Source organism: Electrophorus electricus, chromosome 19 (genome assembly GCF_013358815.1).
Source record: "Electrophorus electricus isolate fEleEle1 chromosome 19, fEleEle1.pri, whole genome shotgun sequence".
NCBI lineage: Eukaryota > Metazoa > Chordata > Actinopteri > Gymnotiformes > Gymnotidae > Electrophorus > Electrophorus electricus.
Genome location: NC_049553.1, coordinates 5,238,254 through 5,261,006, shown reverse-complemented (window position 1 = coordinate 5,261,006; position 22,753 = coordinate 5,238,254). Strand labels below are relative to the sequence as shown.

The window sequence follows — 22,753 nt, the reverse complement described above, 5'->3', positions numbered from 1 at the left end:
ACATCAGCTGCCAAATAGACTACTGCAGTATTGAGTGCAAATAAGGGAGAGGATGAACACAGACATGTGCCAATTCTAATACGATTTTCTGCTGCATTATCCTGATACAGAGCCTGTTGTGGTCTAATCTCCAGAAATCCAATATAATCTACCCAAATCCAATTTAATCCCATATACTCATTCTCACACCACCCACTGAAAGCAGTCCAAAGTTAATAAGCGCAGCCAGACGTCAGTGCAATGGGCAATTCTAGGACTTGCCTGAAATACACTGAGCACAGATGCAAAACTGGGCAACAATTACTTTACCTTATGTAACAGGGGCAGCATTTTAATGCAGGCTTCTGGCCACCATCAAGTACAGCCAGGCTGCCCTGAATTATCCTTCAGGTAAAATGCAAAAATCTCGGCCACATGCTCTTTCCACTGGAACCAGCTCCCTCACACAGCTTTGTCAAGCTCTCATGGGGTGAAAGCCAAGCATAGGAGAGTTATGAGAACAGAATCCATCTGCCAAGGTCAACTTAGCCACCATACGGTCTTTGCTTTATTTCAGCCATTATGCATCAAGACGATGCTGAAATGTACTGTACTGTTCAATCACTGGACCCAACATTTACAATACATCAAAGGAAAGCCTAAAGAAAGTAACGGATCCGGTGATGGAACTGTGTCCACAGCCATGTGCCCAAATCCACAGCAATGTTAGACTGTCTTCTTCAGTCTTTCTAGGTGGTGGAAGTTTATATTTGGCAAAGGATGAAGCAAATTTGTTACCTCATTATAATTATTACACCATCAACATTAATAAGAACTTTAGGAAAGAGGAGCTCAGTAAAGAACGTGGGAATCATGTTTGATGTTTGCCTGGTGGGTTCTTTGCGCCTTCTGTTCTTTGCGCCACAGTCTGTTTTATGAGACAAACATATGGCACCAAAAATATTAGTTCAAAGTAAAATTTGTAGAGTTCTCACACTCACATTGCCCTTATGTACTGTATCAACTGCAAAACACAAATCAAAATTCATGCCATCCATGGCAAGCCAAGGTCAGCGTAACCACCAAAGACTGATAATGAGTAAAAGTGCAGTGTGAGCTTGCACTACTGTAAGCAAGGGAACTGCTCCAAACTTTACCTGCGTTGAGAGTGCCGGTGATGAACCTGAAGAAGTACTGGGCGAACCTGAGGAGCTCCCTCTTACATCTCTTCCTGCAGCTCATGGCTGGGGTTCCTGCTCACTGGCTCACTTCTCCTGCAGTCTATTTGTCTGAAGGCTCTGGGTCAGAGGAGAGCCCCTCTCCCACTGGAAACTGTGGTTCGGGCGTGGGTGTGTGGAGGAGGCTCACCACTCCTGTGCTCAGGGAGCTCGCTGGGCCGTCAGCTCATCAAAGTGTCCCAGAATGGTTGTGGAGGTCTCCCTTTCCACCATCTGTCAGGCTCCAGTAGCCCTAAGATCCTCAGTTGTTGCGTGAAATGTGCTCTGCGCTCTCCCTCCCTCTCTCTCTCTCTCTCTCACACACACTCACACAAACACCCCCCCGAGCACGCATGCATACGCGCACACGTTCTCGTAGTACGCGGAGCAGTTCGAGTAGCTCAGCAGCATCTGTGCCGCTTTGATTACACCCCCCCCGACCACCGCTGGGGAGGCGGGGCCTCACAGAGGAGCGAGGGAGGGAGGAGAAGGAGAGGACGGGTGAGGAGAGAGGGGAACGTGGCACCGGTTAAAGTGCCGGAGCCCATGAATCAGTAGTGACAGGTGATTATGGAGCTGTCCTCAGAGATCACCTACGACTGTGCAGGACTGGACGCTAGTGAAAGCAGGCAGAGGAGAGGTGATCGGACAGGTTTAAGTGAGAGGAACGGTTGAGCCAGGTTTCAGAGAGGGGAATACAATACCATGTGGGGGCGGGAGGAGACCGGGGGGGTCAAGCGCACGTTAGGAGAAAACACAGAAACAGGAATGACAGGAGTGAAGCAGTAACCAGACAGGGGAAAGTTACAAAGAACTAAAGAAAGGGAAACCTTTACGTATCAAGCGGGAGCTTTCTTTCATAACAAGAAAACCAAAGCATCCAAGCTTAAATGGATAAGGATGTCCAGCGTGGACCCTTTAATTTAGTGCAACAGACTTCATGAAGTCTGTGACATCATATCCTCAGCGGCACATCAGCTTCAGCACTAATCATCACCACTCCGCATTAGCGTCAGTCAACTCCGAGCCTTTCTCTCCTTGAGTGCTGTCATTAAGTTCAATCACTCCAACCCCGCGGACATTTCCTTTCTGATGCCAGGAGAGCCACAACACAAAAGCCTGATGTTCCCCACAGATTACTGCGTCCATGCTTTCATACAGTGCTACGCAATTCTCGGTATGATGCCTATGCAGGGGAGTCATTCAGCTATGAAATGAGATGGTTTGTACTCTGCGTGAAGTGACGTCTGAATTCCACAGGTCATTCCTGCTACCTATATGCCTATTTTGGTGAAAGCGCTATGAAAGGAGGGCTTTCCCCCGCCCACATGCAATGTTAAGAGAGCTGATGATTTAGACTTTCTGTTGCTCGTCATCAGAGAAGAGGAGGGTTCCTCTCCGTACATGGACTTAAATACACAGACGCGACACGCACAGTGCTCAGACCAATTTTCACAGGTGCGTGTTTGACCTCAAGTGTCTATTTTGATATTTAAGAGAAAACACAAACACAAGGCCATCAGCATGCCGCAGACTGTCTTCCAGCAGTGTGACAGCAGCACAGTCTGTTCTACATGTCAGGGTTTGCAGCAGCAGAACGACGCGGAAAGTGTAAACTGCCACTGGGGCAGCAGTATATGCACAGCAGTTAACAAGGGCAGAGAAAGACGGTTCCTTACAGTGAACCCGCGGAGTCAGGTAACTTCAGTGTGATGTGAAGAGGCATTGTATACATAGAGTCATGTAAAAGCATAATGATGATGAGAGAATACGATTGTATGTTTTATTTATCTCTTCTATCTTTTTTTTTTTTTTTGGTCATGGTTAGCTTATTTTGGGATTTTGGATGAACAGTTTTGAAACACCCACTGTATTTGGGCAGCCACCACTCCATCAGAAGCTGCCCACAGGATGCCCTTGAAGAAATGTGTATGCAGAATTTGTCAACAGGTCATTCTCCCTTCATACTTTATCAGAACTCTTCTGAACTGTAACTTTTTTGGGCTTAGCGGAGCTGTATGTTTGCAGCAAGAAGCTCTGCTCCGCACACCTTTTAGAGTGTGTGACCCCCCTCCCCCAGAGGAAACAGTGGAAACTGGTCATTTAAAAATCCCAACTACCTCTAACAGCAGCAAAGGATGAGGCAGCAAACACGCCAAGCCAGACAGCAGTGTCTGAAAAAGGATCCTGTGGTAGTAAATTAACAGCACCATTAGGGGAGCTTTTCCTTTAAAAAATGATAGATGAAGTGCATCCAATTTTGTGCCGAGTCTACTCATTCAGCAGTTTGAACAAAGCGCTGTGACTACAGACTTTTGAGAGGGTGGACTACACTGACAGTATTGCAGGTTCACCTTTCATCTGAGGATCTGAGCATGTGCAGCTAACTTTATCAATTAGATTAAAACTTTCGACACTCACAGTAGGTCCAGTGTAGCTGTCCTGTAGTCACCACAGGGTTAATACACTGCTCTCTCTCTCTCTCTCTCTCTCTCTCTCTCTCTCTCTCCTTTCCTCATCAAGCCGGGCGTCGGGGGTCAGCATGCGGCATCGGCACGCCAAGGATGGGCCGCCCGCTGAAATATTACAACCTCCTCAGGACAACGTGCATGAGCTATGACCCAGTCAACATGTCACACTGTGATATGTACACAGTGTACTAGCCTGCATAAATTAATTATCTACAAATCATTAAAAAAAACATTAACTGAAGTTGCTGTGTGGCTAACGAATGGCGTGTAGCCTAAAGTCCGTTGTGTTTCATTTATCAAGTGAACGACAAAATAGTTCACTTAACAGAGCAGGCTGTTTTTGACAGAATGCCGCCGCACTTGGGTGGAAGTGTCTGAGCAGAAAATTTAACCCGAGAAACAGCAGCAAAACTAGAGAACCAATGAGCCATCGGTAGGATAGGTGTCCAAGATATAACCCAGCATTATACCAGCAACAGCAGGGATGCCTTCCTAATAGTCTACTGCAGTCTACCCGAGAGCAAATTATGCTGAACTGCCCAAAAAACAATATACTGTTCCACAGAGCACATTGCTAAACGTGATTGGGTGGGAGAAGTCAACAATTCTGCTGACTGTCGTACAAAAAAAACCCAAAAAGGTGGAGGTCAAACTGATTGCTGGCAGTCAGAGCAAGTGGGGCACAAAAGCAGTAGCACAGAGATCAGCTGGTACATACGACGTCTCCACCCGATCTGCCATAGACGGAATAACAGCGGCATTGACGCGTCTTATCGATCTTCGCTGTGCTGAAAAATAAGCAAGGCACAGGGAGCCTGAGGAGCATTTCTTCAACAGCAGGCACCACTGCTACACTACCAAAGGAAAAAAAGTGTAACACAAAAAGGTTCACGCCGGCGGGGAGCACCAACAGTTTTTCGTGTCCACAGTTGTGAGAGCGAATTCAATGGTAATGCATGAACTGGCCTCTCTAAACTGGACACCTGGGATGGGAGCCCAGAGAAAAAGTCCAATACGCTGATGGAAATCAGACTTTTCTATTGCTTTACTTTATGCATACTGCATGATTTTTGAAAAAAAGTATCAGATCTTAAAATCTGCCTGCTGTGCTCAAGCAGTGTTAATAAGATTCTGGATGTGTGCCACATGGCGCTATCTCCAGCTACAGAGAAAGTTTAGTTGTACCCTTCAAAATGGGATAATGCCTGTTTAAAAGCAGACCAGTGGAGAGTGGCGTGTCAGAAGAGAGACATTAGCAGGCGCTTTTATATTTTGTTGCCTCCTAAGCAAAGGTGCATGATATATAGGCAGCCAATAAATAATTTTGAATAATTTATCTACCAAAAGATTAAGCCTTCTGTTTAATTATAGTTACAGTTATAAGAAAAAGAGATGGTTTGTTTTCTTTTATAAAGTGCAACCTGTTTGGAAGAATTTTCACATTAGATTAAGCAAAGTGTCTACTGTTGGAGATTGTGTCTTTTTTTTTTTAAATCATAGGCGTTCTTATACCTGTACAAAAATGGCAGCAACAATTACATATTACATTTAATTACATATCTGGTTCATCAGACACATAACATTCAATCATTAGCAAAATCTTTGTGAGAGGTAAGAAAATTTACTTTAAAACGTAGTTAATGTGGCACTTTCCCTGTACGCTGTTATGCGTAGAGACAGTGTTCTGAGAGGATCTCCATGAACTGAACTAAGCTGCGTGGCATGAAACAAGGCCAGCGTTATAAAGAGTTATAATGATTTTCATGAAATGCAGAAACATAAATCAGTCTTACATATTATTAGACTTGAGCAGACCACAAAGCAAACCAAGTCCTTTCACTGGGTGAAATATTAATTCAATGTACGTCAACGGCTGATGTTTTGTTCTGCAAGGAAAGGCTTATGTTAAAAATAAAGTAAGTAGTGCTATTGAACAATTTGACGGAAATCAAGTACAAACAAGGGTGGTGATTTTCTGTAAAGGAGTGATATGCTTCATGTATATTTCACACTTCACACTCAGAAAGAAGCGAGAAGTTAATAGATGTGAGGAAAACTTCCAAAAGGAGGAAGAGTCAGAATGTCCAACCATCTAAATACCAGTTAAATGAACAGCTCTGCTGGCAAATCTCCACTGCTGCCTTACATCGGTGTGAAATTATTTGGTGGCATAACGTCTGCATAAAGACTGCTAACAGAGTTCAGTAGTACCACACGATGAATGGAAGTCAGGAGGATTTAGCAAGAACCCACAGTGATCCTATTTATTCCATGAGCTCTACATGTACAGACCTTGTAAAGCTATGCTGCTACACCGTAATAAAGTCTGCTTTTGTAATGCATACTAAACCTAGGACATCGCACACTACCTGACACGAAGTCAGCGTGCTAATGTTACGTCATCCCTCCTGCAGATCAGATGGTCGGTGATCGTGTAGGTGTACATATAATGCAACTTTCACTCACATCAAGGCAGCCAGCTTGGAGTCTCTGCATGGGCACTGGTTCGCCCTTGGAATCAGAGAAAGGCCATTCAGTAAGGGTTTCATGATGGTGATAAGACTGGCTCACTCAGACCTTATTTCAGTGCCACTAAGGAGGCCTGTAATTGAAGACTCTTATCTCCTCTGAGAAACTTTACTTTCCAGTTTTAGACAAAAGAAATGTCTTTGGGCAAGAGAGCGGGCAGAAAAAAAAAATCACAGAAATGGCAAGAACAAATGCATTAGGCTCTGTTAACGGACTGTCTGTCTGGATGCTGGGGGATGTGGCTGTTCCGTTTACATGAACTTTCACCCCTGGCAGTGGCCCAAGTGCTGTGTTCATCACCCACCTCTAAATGCTTCCATTACAATCAAGGTCACATGCAAGGTCTGCTAAAAATGGAAGCCATATGTTCCAATTTACCAGGCATTACTGTGCTCAGCAGAATAGGAGAGAATATTCCCAAAGGCTTGAACATCATCTTTTTGGCAAGAAGTACAAAATAAGAAAACAGGGCAACCACGTGAAGAGTCCCAACAGCAACCACCAAGACTAAAGACTAAATGCTTTACTGGGGTCGCCACCAGGTCACTGAACAGTGGTTAAGGTAATTGACTTGTAATCAGAAGGTTGCCAGTTCAATCCGCACTGCCAAGTTACCACTGTTGGGCCCCTGAACAAGAACCTTAACCCTCAACTTCTCTAGTTGAGTCAACTGCTTAAGTATTCAGTGAAAATTGTAAGTAGCTATGGATAAACTCATCAGCTAAATGTAAATGTAAACGTAATGAACAACAAAAACTGAACTAAAGAGAACCAAAGGAATGTGAAGGGGTTAAAAGTTCAAACAAAACTCCAAACAAAAACTTTGAGATGATCACTTTTGATTTTAATCCTAAAACACATGAGTGTGTTTAGAGGTAATTTTGATGGTGATGCTTTGTGGTTCAGAGACACAGGTCTAGGCTGCTGAGTTCCAACAGCAGATCCTGGATTTAGTGTAAATGAGATGAAGCACAGCTATGCAAAACCATTCCCAGGGCCAATTTACACAGAGGGGCTAAAAATAATCTCAGATCTCCAGCTGCTTACTGTAACCAGCAGACAAAGCCCCCAACGACTCCAAATAACATTACATGCAGGGGCTTTTTAAGTTCACAATAGCTTTGCAATCACTCGAAGTTGTGTTAGGGTACATGCTGTGTGTCTGTGGAGGCCACGGTTGTATGTTAGGCTTTTGTTAAATGATGGATTTGATGTTGTTCTATAAGATGCCTTATTTGTCATGCTGGGTATGTATAATCTGATCCTAGACACTTATTTTATTTTGATGAATGTTCCTGTATTTTTAGTATTTACTGCAGTAGGTCACCTCATTATGTGGAAATGAATCTGGCTCTCTGGAACTGCGATGGGGTACCAGCTCATCCCAGTTACACAAACCTCAGTACCAGGGACAGCGCCCACAAGCACAACAAACACATGGCCCAGAGGCGGGGCTAACAAAAGGGCCAGAGGCATGCTGGGGTGTGACAGGACGGGGCCTAATCATTTGCTCCTGCTACCCACTAATCACCCCAGCTGCCTTCAACCTGAAGCTGATGAACGGGATGCCAAAGGAGCCGTTCCGACAGAGGCAGGATGGAGACCCCCACATCGGGTAAGGTCCTGGGAACTCTCACTCACACCATCTCCGATACGCTGTAGATTTTTTGCATAAGGGGCCATCAACTGTGCAACAAGATAGAGACGGAGTGCACCCAGATCAGCAGCATCACATGATCAGGCGCTCGACCACAAAGCCCCAAGATGCCGAGTGCCATCCGACTCTCCCATCCTGCTCTCACCGTTGCGCTTCCGATCATTATAAATGACCCACCCCTCTGGGGCTTGAAACTGCTATCTGATTCTGTTTGTGTCTGTGTTTGTGCTGCAACAAAAACTACAGCAAACCATCCATTAATGCTTATAAAATTTTGCCTCAGTAGACTGTGTACTGAATCAGCTGGAAAGAACTACAAAAGCCTCTAAAACTATTTGGATACTTGCATGAATTCAAAGGAGCTGTTTTGAGAGTACATCCTAAATACTTCCCCATCCATATAATACAGAAACCTTAGCCATCTACATGTTAAAAAGAAGTAGTATTTAACCAACGAAAACTTGTCTCTCCTTTGTCACAAGCACTTAACTGTGAATAAAGGGGATTGGGGGGGGGGGGGGGCATACTTCTTCTGCCTTTCTGTGATGATGGATACAGACTGAGGCCATGATGGAGATGTGACTGCTGGTGCCAGCTTTCTACACAGAGGGAGGTTTGACTACCTGAGGTGAAAAGACAGAAACGGTCAGCAAGGAAAGGAAATGGATAGCACAAGAACGCAGAGACTGGCTCTGTGAATGCAGGATTAATGATGTGAGTAACTTGGACTTTGACCAAATTTGCCTTATGTTAAAGTGAACATATGCATACATGAGAGAGAGAGAGAGAGAGAGAGAGAGAGAGAGAGAGAGAGAGAGAGAGAGAGAGAGAGAGAGAGAGAGAGAGAGAGAGAGACAGAGAGAATGAGCAGGAGAAAGCACGAAAAATAACTAAGCACAGAACAGACAGACACAAGATAACATAAGAATAAGAACAAAAGACAGAACGAGACTGTGGAGTGCAGCTAGATAGTGATGTGACAGTGGCTGTAACAGTGGCCATTACAGCTTCTCCATTCACAATCCCTTAATACACTTGAGGGCTCATTGGTTCAACCTCAGGTGATGTAACAGTGAACCTCCATACATTTTAAATCCAAAAAAACCTTTTGAATCAATTCCCTCTGAGCAGGAAAGACATTAAATATGTATCCAAGCCATATAAATGAGGATATACAAAGATGGTAGATAACAGCTGTGAAACGCAAATCTAAAAAACAGGCATGCGACAATAAGACATGCATTGGATCATTTTAAAATTGCAATATGCAATCAGGAAGCCTGAATGGACAGAAAACCCCCAGCATATAATAGGAAATACATTTCATGTAGCTATGCTAATAAATGTCTTTAAATCCAAATGTATCCCAAGTATTTTGTTACCTCGCAGTAATGCCAGATAAAATTAAATATTATTTCTTGTTACCTGCTCATGGTCATAACAATGACCATTTATGCCCAAGTCATCAGTTTTAGCAGCCAACATCCTACCAAAAATAGAAGCCATATGGACATGCATGGTGTGTTTCGTATAAAGTGATGCAGTTTGCTAAACGAGCCTGTCACCAAGGCCAACCGCAGAGCAAGGTAGACGTCACTGTGCCCGACAGCCAAGTGAACCTAACTGTAAATACAACACGATGACACAAAAAGCATGACCTTCCAAATATGTGACTGAGTCCTCTGCAAACAGACCGCCTTGCATAACGCGTTGTACTGCAGCCTGCGTAAAGCTGATTCGCAGATGTTTCTGGGCCTCTCTGCAGCAGAACACTGATTTGAGGAAACGGAGCTGAAACTGAACATTTACAGGGCAAACGGCATGGGAGAGAGGAACACTACGTGAGCATAAAGTGCGCAAAAATGTACTAAAGAATTTGGAGCATTTCTTGTATTGTCAAAGAGGAGTTTATGGACAATATGGAAACACCTGTAAAGTATACTGCTTAATGTCTGTAGTAGCGCATAGATCAGTACTGTCACATCCATAGGTAAGAATAACAGTAGAATGATCCAGTGTAAATTGGGGAAAACACTATTCTACTTTAGTGGTCTTCTGGTATGTGTTGTGTGTCAAGGTGAACTGTAAAACAATAATGCTTCTATGAAAAATATACAAAATATACAAAATACTGTTTTGATTGGACCCTTAGCAATTTCTTTGTGAATCTATACTCAATTGCCAAAAATGGATATGCCAGTGATGCATGAAAGTTTGTAAACTCTTCAGAAGCTTCTATATTTCTGCATAGATTCTAAAAGTCCTAAAAGTCCAAAAAATAGATTAAACAAATGAGAAAAAAATATTAGACTCTGTCATTTATTTAATAAGGAAATTGATCCAATCTTACATATCTGAGAGTGGCAAAAGTATGTGATCCAACATTTCTATTGGATTGAGGCCAGGAATTTGACTTGGCCATTCCACAGCCATAACTTTATTCTTTAACCATTCCTTGGTAGAACGATTTGTGTGCTTAAGGTGGGTGTCTTGAGAGTTCGCTCACAGACAAATCTGCAATATGACATTTGTCATATGCATGATATGTGATATTGGATCATTTTCTATGTTATATTGGATTAGAGTCTATAAATAAAAAAAATAAATAAATGTCAGAGTATAATATTTTGTCTCATTTATTTGATTTGGTTTTCTTTATGTACTTTAGGACTTATGTGACAATCTGATAGTTTTAAGCAAAATTTATACAGAAATATAGAAACATCTAAAGGTTTCACAAACGTTCAAGCATCACTGTATATCATTAAAATTTTATTATGCTTTAACTATTTAATTCAAACTCACTAGACAATGCAAACAGAAAGATCTATGATTTTTCACCTGATGCAGTCTATGCAAATCTTTTGAAAAAATCTGTTATGAAGATACTAACATCCAGTAAGATGGCATCCCACATTGCCTGCTGCTCTCTTCATCTTCAGCATGGATCTGGTTATGTTCAAAACTATATACAACTGTTTCTAGCACAGGCCATTTCTAATAACAGCACTTAAGTGGTTGATGATAAAACACACTCGATTACTTAAGATCTGGGGATTATAGTGCGTTGCAACAGAGCTTCAAGACAGAAACAATATTTGTTGACTTTTAGTTACAGTATCACCTGAATGTCAGGCAAGTATTATTTACTGAAAAAGTAAACAACATTAAATAGATGTCCAGAAAGGTTTTCAGACCTATTCCCACCAGTCAACACAGGAGAATATTTTTCCTTAGATAACAAAGCAAGAGAGAACAGAACTGATAAAGAAATAGAAATGTAAATTACTACAACCCTGTTTGAGGAACCAAACAAGACTTTTTCCATCCAGACAGTCTCACTAGCTGATGAAAATAAGGCTCCTCTTCATCTGTTGTCTGATTAAAAAAAAAATCCCCTCTTTGAGGCTAAATTGGTACAAATGGAGTTATCTGTCAAAACACACTTGGATTATCCACATTAAAAAGGGCCAGCTGGTGCCAACACACTTTTTCCACGGCCTGATTTGTTTAGCCTAACGTTCGCGGGAGGATTGGAGCCGTCTATTGACCTACATTCCCCCGAGCAGGCTTCGGTCTCAACCTAAACACAAGAGCCATCCCCTCTCTTCCCAACCTAAACAGCAGCCTGCACCTTCAGTCTGGAGCCCATCTTGGACTCTCCCACGAAGCCTGCAGTGGGTTTTATGCTGGACACAGACATGATGGGACTGTGATTGTGCTTTTGATGATGAACTACCTTTAAGGATTTTAATGAAGTGCACAGACTTAGCATGTGAGCACTGAATTTGTCAGGTAGCATAAACACAACCTTCACAATCACAGAAAATGTCTGTTTGTTTTTGGGCAATTAATGGATAGGCAGTGCTACTGATAACTAGAAATCATTGTTTATGTTGCAGCAACATACTTGTATAAGAACCATACTTTTATAAGAACAATGAAGGTACACCACAGATTCTTCACAACTCCACAGCACGTTAGTCCGTGAAGCTTTAACGCTGCCTACAGCGCAACGTTCATCACGACGTTCCAGCCAACGGCTGACAGGTTGCTGGGTGCACCTTCGTTTTTAAGGCAGAAATGAGATGACCTCTACAAAAGGCAGTTTACAATCTAATCCCAGACACCTTATAACAAGGAGGGCTACAGACCTTCCAGCACACTAGGCTGACAGGGAAAAAGCACCAAGGAAAGCATCCACTTTTCAGCGGGAAAATGCTGCACGCCCTCACTTGAAAATTCTATTAGAGATTATGTCAAGCTCACTAAGAGATAATGGCTCCCTTTGGAGCAGTCAGTGATGCTCTTCCCAGACTTAAGAAGTTACATGCTCTCCACCTCACCTTATGTTCAGGTGAAAAACCTTTTAGAAAAACTGCAAGCTACTACATAGCTGTATGCTTTACTTGTGGATTCTTTTCAGTGCTTGAATCCATTTTAATGCTAGGAAAAACAAATGTAGCCAGGATTTGAATAACAACCAGAATTTTCCCTCCAATGTCACAAAAATATCTAAACAGGAAAGATAAATCTAATTCCACATGATTAAATAAGAGTGGTAATTTGTGAATGCCCTTGCTCAAATTGAAGCTACTGTAGTCTTTGGACAGAGTCACGATCCATGAAAACCATCAGCCGATGATCTCTTGGCACCATGTCGCCCTGGCACGCTCCGTTTAGACCCACTTGTGCAGTGCCATCACGTAGACGTCCCAAGAACATCCATTCAATGCCTTCCATTCGGCAAAGTGTTGATGAAACTGTGCGATCAAGGGTAAACAAAGGTGCTGGTGTTTAATTATTCATAGCAGTGTGCCCTAACTCAAATATGAATGCATAGGATCAAGTGTTTATTACCAGAGTGCAGGGGAAATGAAGTCAAGAGGACATTTACATGCAGCTAGGCGTTAACAGTTTCAAAGGCTTTCAGAGCAGGATACGCCACATTGCCCCGAGGGTTGTCAGATGCACTTCAAACAACTTTCTTCTCAGACTGGATGTCATACAGAATGCAGCAACAGTTCTAAAATTAAAAATGAAGCAAAAAGCAAAATCGATAATATAAATGTTGAGTAGTTTAAAAGACGTAATGTTTATGCCCAGGTCCAGTGAAAATTATTTTTAATAATCGAGGATCTCTCTGGCTTTACATGACTGTGTCAATTTTAAGAGAATTAACTGTCAAGAAACTCAGTGTTCTAATATGTTACACGGTATGAAACTGACTACAGACATTGGCGCAAAATATTAATTGCAATATGTCAAAACACATTAGGGAGCACGTTCCACTTCCCCATGACGTGTTGTCACACTGATGGAACAGTCATCAAACGCTGAGCTCAAATAGAGATTTCTATGAATGTCCTATTTGCATAGTCTGACCTTTTGCAAACGTAATATAAAAAATATTGATATTATATATATATATTAAAAAACATTGAGTTTCCAAAACAATGCATACAACATACACATGGCTAGCCTTAAGTGTTACTCTGAGAAAACATTCAGTAGGACAGCGAAGCTTCTCTAATATCATTTTCTAAGTCATTACATAATTGTCCACCCTTCAACACCTCTGGCAACCCGTGTGTAAAGTGACTTAGCACCAAAGCCCTCTGCCACCTGCAATAAGGCAACACTTAATTAGAAGATCTCAATCTGGGGCTCCCTTGGGCCTAACAGTCTGTTATTTAAAGTACCAAGTTGCCTTCACCGGCTGGTAGTGATCAGATATTAAAAGCATGGACTGCTCTACACTTTGGCTTGGTGGTGAATAAACAGACTGCCGTCAACAAATAACACTTTCAACTGCTCATACTACAACTTCCTGAGGCCATCAAACTAAATCAAACTGCATCTGAGAGTGAGAAACTGAGGCATCCCTCGCCAGAGAACGACTTTCTTCAAGTGGCATCCATAATACTCAGAAAATTCTTTCTTTGTCTCACAGTACATTTATAATACAAATGCTAGAAAATGTACAAGCAAATACACACAGACGGATTGCATCTACCGTATCCCTGGAACTGGAAATGTGCTCGGGAAATGTATTCACTGTAAAAGCATTTCTCGAAAATCGAACGGCTGTCAGGAAAAAAAAAAAAAAAAGTTCCTTATGCTGCACTCTAGCATAAGCAGCGGGTCCTGCAGCACACTGGCAGGCTAGGTCAGCCGTCTCTGCAGTTTTCCGGCCGTCGATACTGAAACGGTGACTCGGTTCAGTGGTGGGCCCAGACATGTACCAGAAGAGAACACCTTCTAGCCTAATGCGTGAAAGTCAAATATGCCTGCAGGTGCTGGAAATGACAAAGATCACTGTGCCCTGCATCAATCGTACCTTTATTTATAGAACCCCAGGCCACCACTGGAATGGAGAAATATGGCTAATGTAGGATACCTGCAAACAGCAAGGAGACTCCAACCGTTCATCCCCTACCACACCACATCTGTGTGCAAAAAGAAATTATTGTAGAGACCAGCAACAGGACAAAAAATAATAATCACATTAAATTAAACTGGGGAAGGAGGTCAGTGAAAGTCCTCTTTATCCATCCATCCATCCATCCATCCATCCATCCATCCATCCATCCATCCATCCATCCATCCATCCATCCATCCATCCATCCATCCATCCATCCATCCATCCATCCATCCATCCATCCATCCATCCATCCATCCATCCATCTCTTTATTTATATAAAACCCTGAAATATAAACATAGCAAATGTACCAAGTCTCTGCTAGAGATGACTGCCAGAAATCATGTTTTGAAACCAAAATTTACATCAACTAGTGTGAAGTTATGTTTTAAGTCACAATAGTGAAGTTGGAGTCCTTGGCCATCAACACTTCTACACACAGAAACAGCTGTCATTCACACAGACACACACTCATCCATTTACGTCAGTTTAAACTCGAGTCTGGCATGACTCAAGTGTCTTGTTTTGTAATGACATCTCATGTGACCCATCATATGTCAATGAACTGTCAGTCCACTGTCAGTAGACAGGCTACCCTGAGGAACCCTGCATAGGCACCAAATGTGACCCCTAATCAGGGGAAAGCTCAGCCGTTAGCTGCTTTTAGCGGCTAATCTTATTAATCATCTGTTGCCCAGACCTGAAGAGCAAATTCCCACTGCGTGAGGCGACTTAAACCAGTGGAAAATCCATTATCTTAGCCCTTCGGCAAAACAACCGCAGGTGGTCATGACGCTATGTTCATATCTCAGCGCTAATTACCACAGCTAACAATACGGACCTGTGCCTCGTGCTCTTCACTGGCACCATAACTGTCATGTTACAGCAGCTGCTTTCTGGGTTAATTACCACAACTTCACATATATAAAATCACAGCTGCAAGTATGCAATGCTGTGATTAATAAAAGCTGGTTAAATATGCTGTGATATGTATATGTAGTTAAATAAGAACACAGCCACCACATGAGCATCTTATGATAAAAATGGAACCGATAGATAGATAGAGAAATAGAGAGATATCTCTACAATTTTGAATGTAATATTCTATCCATTGAGGAATATTGTACATATGCAAAGCACTTTGCTTGCATAGCTGATGACAGACCTCTGGCTGAAACATCCTGTTTCTCTGGAAACTCTGTGTACTCTACTACAATTTTGAATCTCTCTACATCTGACTACAGTACACTGCAGTTACTCACCTAGAATCTTCTTTAGATTTTATATATATCCTTTTTTAAAGCATTCAGGGTTTGCCTGTCACTATACTTAGTGAATAAACTGATTCTTATCATATTCTTATCATATGGAAATATGCAATAAGAACTCAGAGGAATGAGAATAAGCCCATACATCAACTAGCATTAAAATCTGCAGGCCGTAAACCTTCGCCTGTAGAGACTTAGTGCTGCTACAGGGCAGACATTACCCCATCACACAGCAGCCACCAGAGCTATGAGGCTTAAAATGTTAGACAGACCCCTTAAAAACATTTGCTTTTATTACAATTCCATCACATAGGTAATGTAAATCAAACTCTAAAACTGATGATGCTAGTAGCTCTAATAGTCGCATCAATCTGCAAAATGCAGCCTGATTTTTGAGAAGTATTGCAGTGGGACTGCTGGTTAAACAAACAGAGTACCTCAGCCTCCAGCCAAATAACACTCATGTGTTTTATATTTAGCCTAGTGTAGGAGTCCTCCTGGTCATTTGTTCCCTTTTCTCTACCATGGTGGCCTACATGGGTCTGGCGGTCCCTGACTGTTAGAAAGCAGAGGAGCCCATAGACCACTCACTCACAGCAGTGATGGAACACCAGGCTGTTTAACACTCCCATGGTCTCCCATGTTCCCACAGATCGCTACATCTTATTAATTGCACGTGGCAGTCAAACAAACAATGAAAGGAAGGGTCAACAGATGCACTCATTTGTTCATAGAACCATTCAAGTCAAACACAGTCCCTGAACACAAGAGGCCTGCAACCTAGCACGATGATGAGATTGAAAAACGTATTTCCACAATTGTCACGAGGTGCAATTCCACATTGGGAACGGAGTCCGTTTTAAGCAATCACTAGCTATTTGAAGTGGCATTATGCCTTGGAACTGCTCATATAAAGGGTTAGCATTAGCAGTCCAAGCTGCAGCTCCGAGATGCCTCTTCATCATCAGAGGCAGCGCCGCGTCATGATGATAAATCGAGCCCTGCGCTACATGCTGCTACACCGTGACATTCCCGCTCAGTGAGACCCAACGGCAACAGCGCTGTCACTGATCTCCCCCCGTAGCCAAGCCAGCGTCATTTATTCATCATGAGTGGCTGGAGATTCATCGGCACACAGAGGGACGCAAGAGCCAGGGCAGAGGTCAGCTCAGAGGAGCAGTCCCAGGGCTAGAGGTCAGGAACCACAGGGCCACTGGTTCAGGTCAGGAATGTCAAAAATGATCAAAGAATACAGGAGAACTAGTGAACCTTTGTGTAGGACACAGAAAGTACAAAAAAGTGTTTCGTGTTTCAATAATGCAACACGATGCAATACATGCAGGGTGTATTCTAGCAGAAAAAAAGCAAACATCCACAATGCTTTAGCAGAGGGGTGTAACAAGTAGATTCTTTTAGATGCACTGTCAGTTCTGTGCTGGTTTTTATCTATTACTTTTATGGATTTTATTTTACATATTGCATTCTTCACAAAATGTTTAGCACTCACTAATAATTCATATGATTTGTGGACTTTGTAAAGCAGTTTTTCTCTCCCTGAAACTAGTTTGCATACTAGAACTTCGTTGCGGCTGATTGGAGCACATTGTATTACAATGCTGTCCCCTCTTGAGTTACTTACAAATGTGAAACACAGGACAATGTGATGATAGCTCATGGTGTAATTTAACCAGCAAAACTATGCGACAAGCCAGTCCTGGTAGTATTTGGAGTGTTTCATTGCCATCTAATGGACAAAAGTAGACTCACAATATATCCCATTTGTGCCAAGTTATTATTTGGTAGTGTAGTTCTAGATACCACATATTAATTAAAAATAAATAAATACAAATGTAATACAAGATCAGAGGTTTTCAAATCCTTAAATCTTAAACCTAGTTTGGATTCTATAATCTGTTCAATTAACTACCTGCAATTACAGAATCTTAGACCAGAAACTAGAGGCTCTGAGTTGAATACCTCTGCCACAGGGTAACTGGCCATCTAACATCTGTTAAAATCTAGGTCTCATCTGGGTCTCACCAGCCATAGGTTTTGGTCTTCACTTTGACTAAAATGTTAAACACAACACTACTGTTTATAAATGCATAAAACTGATCATGCCTAATAATGATAAAAATGTAAAAAACCATAGAAAGCCTAATTAAAAGAGAGAGATGTCATCATCACCTTCCTCCAACACCTTCACTCTTATGAGCACACACAGCAAAGGAATCCTGTTAAAGAGGAAACTGCCCTTCTCCTAACCGGTTGACCGGTAAACACAGCTGATGCTCATATGCCAACGCCAGTTCTCTTTACTCATCACAAACATGCATTCAAATCCTATAGCTTACTATCAGTAAGTATTCTGTTTTTAAGCAATGGTAATGAAATCCATCAGTCATGCCTTGACGTTTCTTAGATACACTCATTTCATTACAGCTGAGAACACATCTACAATGCATAAAGGTACTGCACCCTCCACTGGTGAGCTGATACATCACATAAGTAAATTACAATCATGATCTATAAATGGACGGTGTTTCATACAGATTCATTTGTCTGAAACAATATTAACAAAAAGGCCAAAACACAAAAATGGAGATGGAGATATACAAGTACAAAAAAAACCCCACATCTGTAATGAACTATTTAAAGAATAAAGATTATGAAAAGTTTAATCTTAAAACTACATTTTATAGGCACTCATAGAAACTCAGAACTTTAAACTACATACTGTATATTTCCATGTATGTTTTATCTTTTAAAATACACATGTATCTTTAGTCTTTTGGAACTCCTGTGGTCACACTAGAAAAACACCTTTAGGCATTCATCAGCATGGGCAAGGTTAGACAATACACTAATGAAATGAGACAAAAGGTTGTTCACCTGTATAAACCACATCACTTTATTACATCACAAAACATCGCTTTACGTCCTATTGTCAGGTGTAAAAAAACACAGCACAGACATCACAGTCCAGAGAGAGACTTGGCATAAAACCACTAAAGGTCATCTAGAAAATAATGTAATCTCCCCTGTAAAGTATGCTGGTGGGTCTTTGTCACTGTGGGGCTATTATTCTTCCACCCGCCCTGGAAAATAAATGGCATCATGGACCATCATGTGCCAGCTTTTATGCCCAAACCCGTCCACCTCTGCCAACAGGACAAAAAAGGATACCTCCAAATCAACACACAAACAACCTGCTCACTTTAGAATTCAACCGTGGCCATCTTAGTCATCTCACCTGTACCCCACTGAAAACTTGTGGGGTGAGCTCAGGAGAAGAGTCCACAAAGTGAGGACCAAGGTGAGGACCAAAGGCCAAAGCATCTGGAGGATTTATAGGCATCTGCTCAGATCCTTGTATATATGCTTTACAACCTCATTCAGCATTAGAAGACTCTACCTTCTGCTGTCCTATTGTCCTTGCAAAGAGAGTGCAAAAAAGTACTAAGTTGAGGGTCGTCAATTATTGTGTCTGTTTTTCTTTTAAATACCAATGATTCTTCAAGGCAATGTAACTGACTTGTGTACCTGTAATAAAGGTGTTTTGGATGGAACAATACTGAAGAGAAAGTGAACAAGGTTTTGCAGATTTTGCTCCTGTGGCAACAGTAAGAATAACAGTCCCACAATATATTTAAATATATTTATATAATATATTTTAATATATTTAAATATATTAAAGTGCTACATACAACACGTTGCAACAACTGTTCTATCCAAGGCATCCTGTGACAAAGATCTTTACAAAGTCTTTACAAATGATTGACAGGTACCATAGAGATATTTGAAATGTATGTGTTAACTGCTAAGAAAAAAAAGACTCCCTTTCAAAAGCTGTATCATAATGCATTGCAGAGACAGCAGGGTTATCTTTAGAACTCCCAGACTTTGTCTCTGATGAAGCCATGGAAACTAACCAGCCCCATTCCAAGTAGAATACACACAAGAAACCTTATGAGGTGGATCAAAAGTAAAGCTAGGGTTAAGGACAACGGCACAGGGGTTTTGCCTTCTGAGACCCTCGTTGCGTCGGTTTGGCCCAACAAACTTGTTGGGGGTTGGTTTATTCTCCCTTCCCGTGAAATAAACACCCTGCACAGCAGGGGATCGTTCTGCCTGGAGACGGGCCAATATGGCAGGAGCAAAACTAGCTCATTCAGCCCTGGGGCTGGCTGCTGACAGCAGCACCTGACACGGTGAAAGAGCCAGCTGTGCACCAGACAAAACGTGATTAGAGACAGAAGAGCCTTGGATAATAATAGACTGAGGAGAGGCTAGGATCATTCTGAGTATATACACAGATATAAACACAGGATACATATCCCTCTCTATCTCTCTGTCGCACACACCCACGCAAATCACACCAAAGACAATTTAATGCGGGTGTAATAATCTATGATTCCAAAATAAATACAGCAGTCATAAATAAAACTTGGCATAAAATGTTGAACAAGGGGCTTCATTGTTGATAGAGTAATGACAGTATTTTAGTTAAAATGACTTTAATCTCCAGGCTCTCTTCATTAAATGCAAATGGCGTATGTAGAGAGCATTATAGAAAACTAGATCTAGGCTAATGCTCTACACCTGTATCAATCTCATTTAACAAAAGGGAAATGCTAAATTTACAAGCACCATTTACCAAAGTCCAACCCACTGCCATAATATGCTTTATTACAGCCGTCACATTACATATGCCAGGATTATTTGCTCCATTGAAGGCAACATAAATCCAGCCAGCACTAAAGAGATCAATATCATATGTGCGTCTGCTGCCTCACTCTATAGATTCAATTCCTTAGCAGTTATAACATGCCTTCATTTAGAATTTGGGGGAAAAAAAGGTTTAGAAGAACTCAATACACTACATATGTTGCCAGATTAATATTAAATGGATAACAAATGTAAATATAACAAATGCACATACTCTGCACTGGTCGGTAAGTAGATACTAATAAAACAATTCCTGTTAGGGTTTTCTCCACTATAAGGGAAAAAAAAAGAATAACACTCCAGTATTTTAATCTTAAAATTTAGCATTCTACAGGAGGGCAATGCCAAAGGACACATTAGTGAGGGATAAAGCAGAAGAAGGAAAGAAAGAAAGATAGATAGAAAGACAGAAAGAAAGAAAGCTTTATTTATACGGCACTTTTAAAATCACTGTTTACACTGTGCTTTGCAGAAAGTACAGCAGAAATAAAACTAAAATACAATAAAAAGAAAGAATGAAACAAAGAATAAAACACATGAGAAGAAGAAAAGAAACAAAGTGCAATGGTGACACAAATCATTAATTTCAGGCTGATTAAGATGAACTTAATTGTACCTTGTCAAAATCCCTCAGGCCCCGAGGAAGGGACTCCCAATGCTTAGCGCCGTATGAACGGAGGTCTGTCTCACCACTCTTTCCTGGGGCAGTGAACTATGGCCTGCATACTTCTGATGGTAGATCTGAGAGCACTTGCAGGAACAGACCTAAGAATCAATTCACTGAGGTACGAGGAACAAGACACTGAGGGCGTTTAAAGGTCATTAAAAAGTATTTTAAAATAAAATTATAACAGACATAGGTATCTATTGCAGCTGTCTGAGAACAGACAAACTATGATCACTCATTCTTGTAGCTGTCAAAATTCTTGCCACAGCAATGGAGTTCTTTGCTAGACTATAAAAAGCCTTAGTCTAGACAAATTGACACAAAAGTCTATAGTGACTATTTTCCCCTGTCATCTGTTGAGAAAATGTCACAAAACTTGAATATATTTTTAGAAGAATACCATTTTACAAAAATTACTTGTATGTTTTCTTAAAGTTAAAGTTGCTTTCAAATGTAGCTTCCAGATTATACACAGTTTTTAGCCTTCACAGATGAGAATGTGCCTACATGCAACTCAATGCGCCAGCACAATTTCTGGTTGCCATAATAACAAGTCCTTGAGTTTTGCCTTTGTTATGCTGCAGAATCCTGTAACGCACTCAGGATTTAATGTGCTCTAGACGCTCAAACAGAGAGCTTGTAGATCTTCAAGGGTTAGAAGCTAGAGAAATACGCAGCTGTGTAGTGTGAGCATTTTGATAAAAAGAAATATGAATGATCATGTTAATGGGAACATATACTGATTAAACAGTCCTGGCTGCAGCATCAAACATTGAGGGACTCCACAAGACGAAACACGTCGCTTGAGGTGAAATGTTCAACTAGTTTGTCATTGTAGAGTCAAGAGACAATGAGAGAAGGAAGAGAGGTAAGGTACAACAAAACAGAAGGATAAAAATAACCAGAAGCTATCTTTTCAAAAAGCAATTTCAGGGGTTTAAAAAAGTTAGGGTGAACATAGATGAGTCATGATACTAAAAGCAAGTAACTCTGTCCAAGAAATAAGTCACTGAAATCTCACCGGAGACCTTGACATCTCAGTGGTTGAGCTCTGATCCTGAACACACCATCTTACAAATCTCAAACTGTGTCATCAAGGAATTTGTTGGAAAGTTGACTTACTTTACTGGTACCATTTTGCATGACTTTTAAGGAAAGGTAGGCTGCATGTGTAAGAAATGACTTGCAACCTTCAGTCCTGCAGAACTGAGGATGAAGGCCATTTCCATTGTAATATGCCATCATATTCACCTCTAGCCAATCTGGCAGCCCATACAGGTCATGGGTTTGATTCGCTGAGGGAGCACACATACTGTCATACTGATACGAACTATCCAAGTTGCTCTAACTAACAGCATCTGCTGAATATGGTAAATGTAAAACCTCCAGATGCATCTCCAATCACTTAAAGCCTCTTCCACTCACTTTCAACAGTGGGTGCCATACCAATCTTCTCTGTCTTGAAGGAATGTTTACCTTTTTTGTCAGGTAGTGCCCAGGACACGAAGCGTCTCACCAAACAGCAGTTGAGCAGCACTTTGTTGGAGAGTCCATGGTTCCTGGGAAGGTGGCAAGGGTCTTCCCTCCACTGGATCCTCTTGGTTGGTGTGGACATGGTCATGCTCAGACTGTTCACCTAACATTAGGACACAAGCGGTTGTTTGGTTTGGTATTGTCCTTTCAGAAATTAGTGCATCATTAGTGTGCCAAATGTTGATGACAGCAAAATCAGTTAAAAGTTTAAATTTAACTTCCATCATCTGACTTGGAGTGTTTGCCCTTGGTTCTATGAAAGAGCCAAGATGTATACACTTG

The 22,753-nt window shown here is 41.5% G+C and overlaps 1 protein-coding gene across 8 annotated transcripts in view; it reads right to left on the bottom strand.

The window, feature by feature from the left end:
• The window catches only part of kcnip4 (Kv channel interacting protein 4), a 127,849-nt gene that overhangs the window by 92,622 nt on the left and 12,474 nt on the right, over nt 1-22,753 (bottom strand). For 3 of the 8 annotated variants that reach the window (XM_027015040.2, XM_027015038.2, XM_027015037.2), the window contains exon 2: nt 22,415-22,574. The exons of 4 other annotated variants lie outside the window; for them this stretch is intronic. In XM_027015040.2, coding sequence (XP_026870841.1) covers nt 22,415-22,559 — 145 coding nt within the window. In that variant the 5' untranslated portion in view covers nt 22,560-22,574. Of the gene's footprint in view, nt 1-1,136; nt 1,514-22,414; nt 22,575-22,753 lie in introns of those variants that run through there. One more of the 8 variants, XM_027015042.2, reaches the window with a different exon arrangement.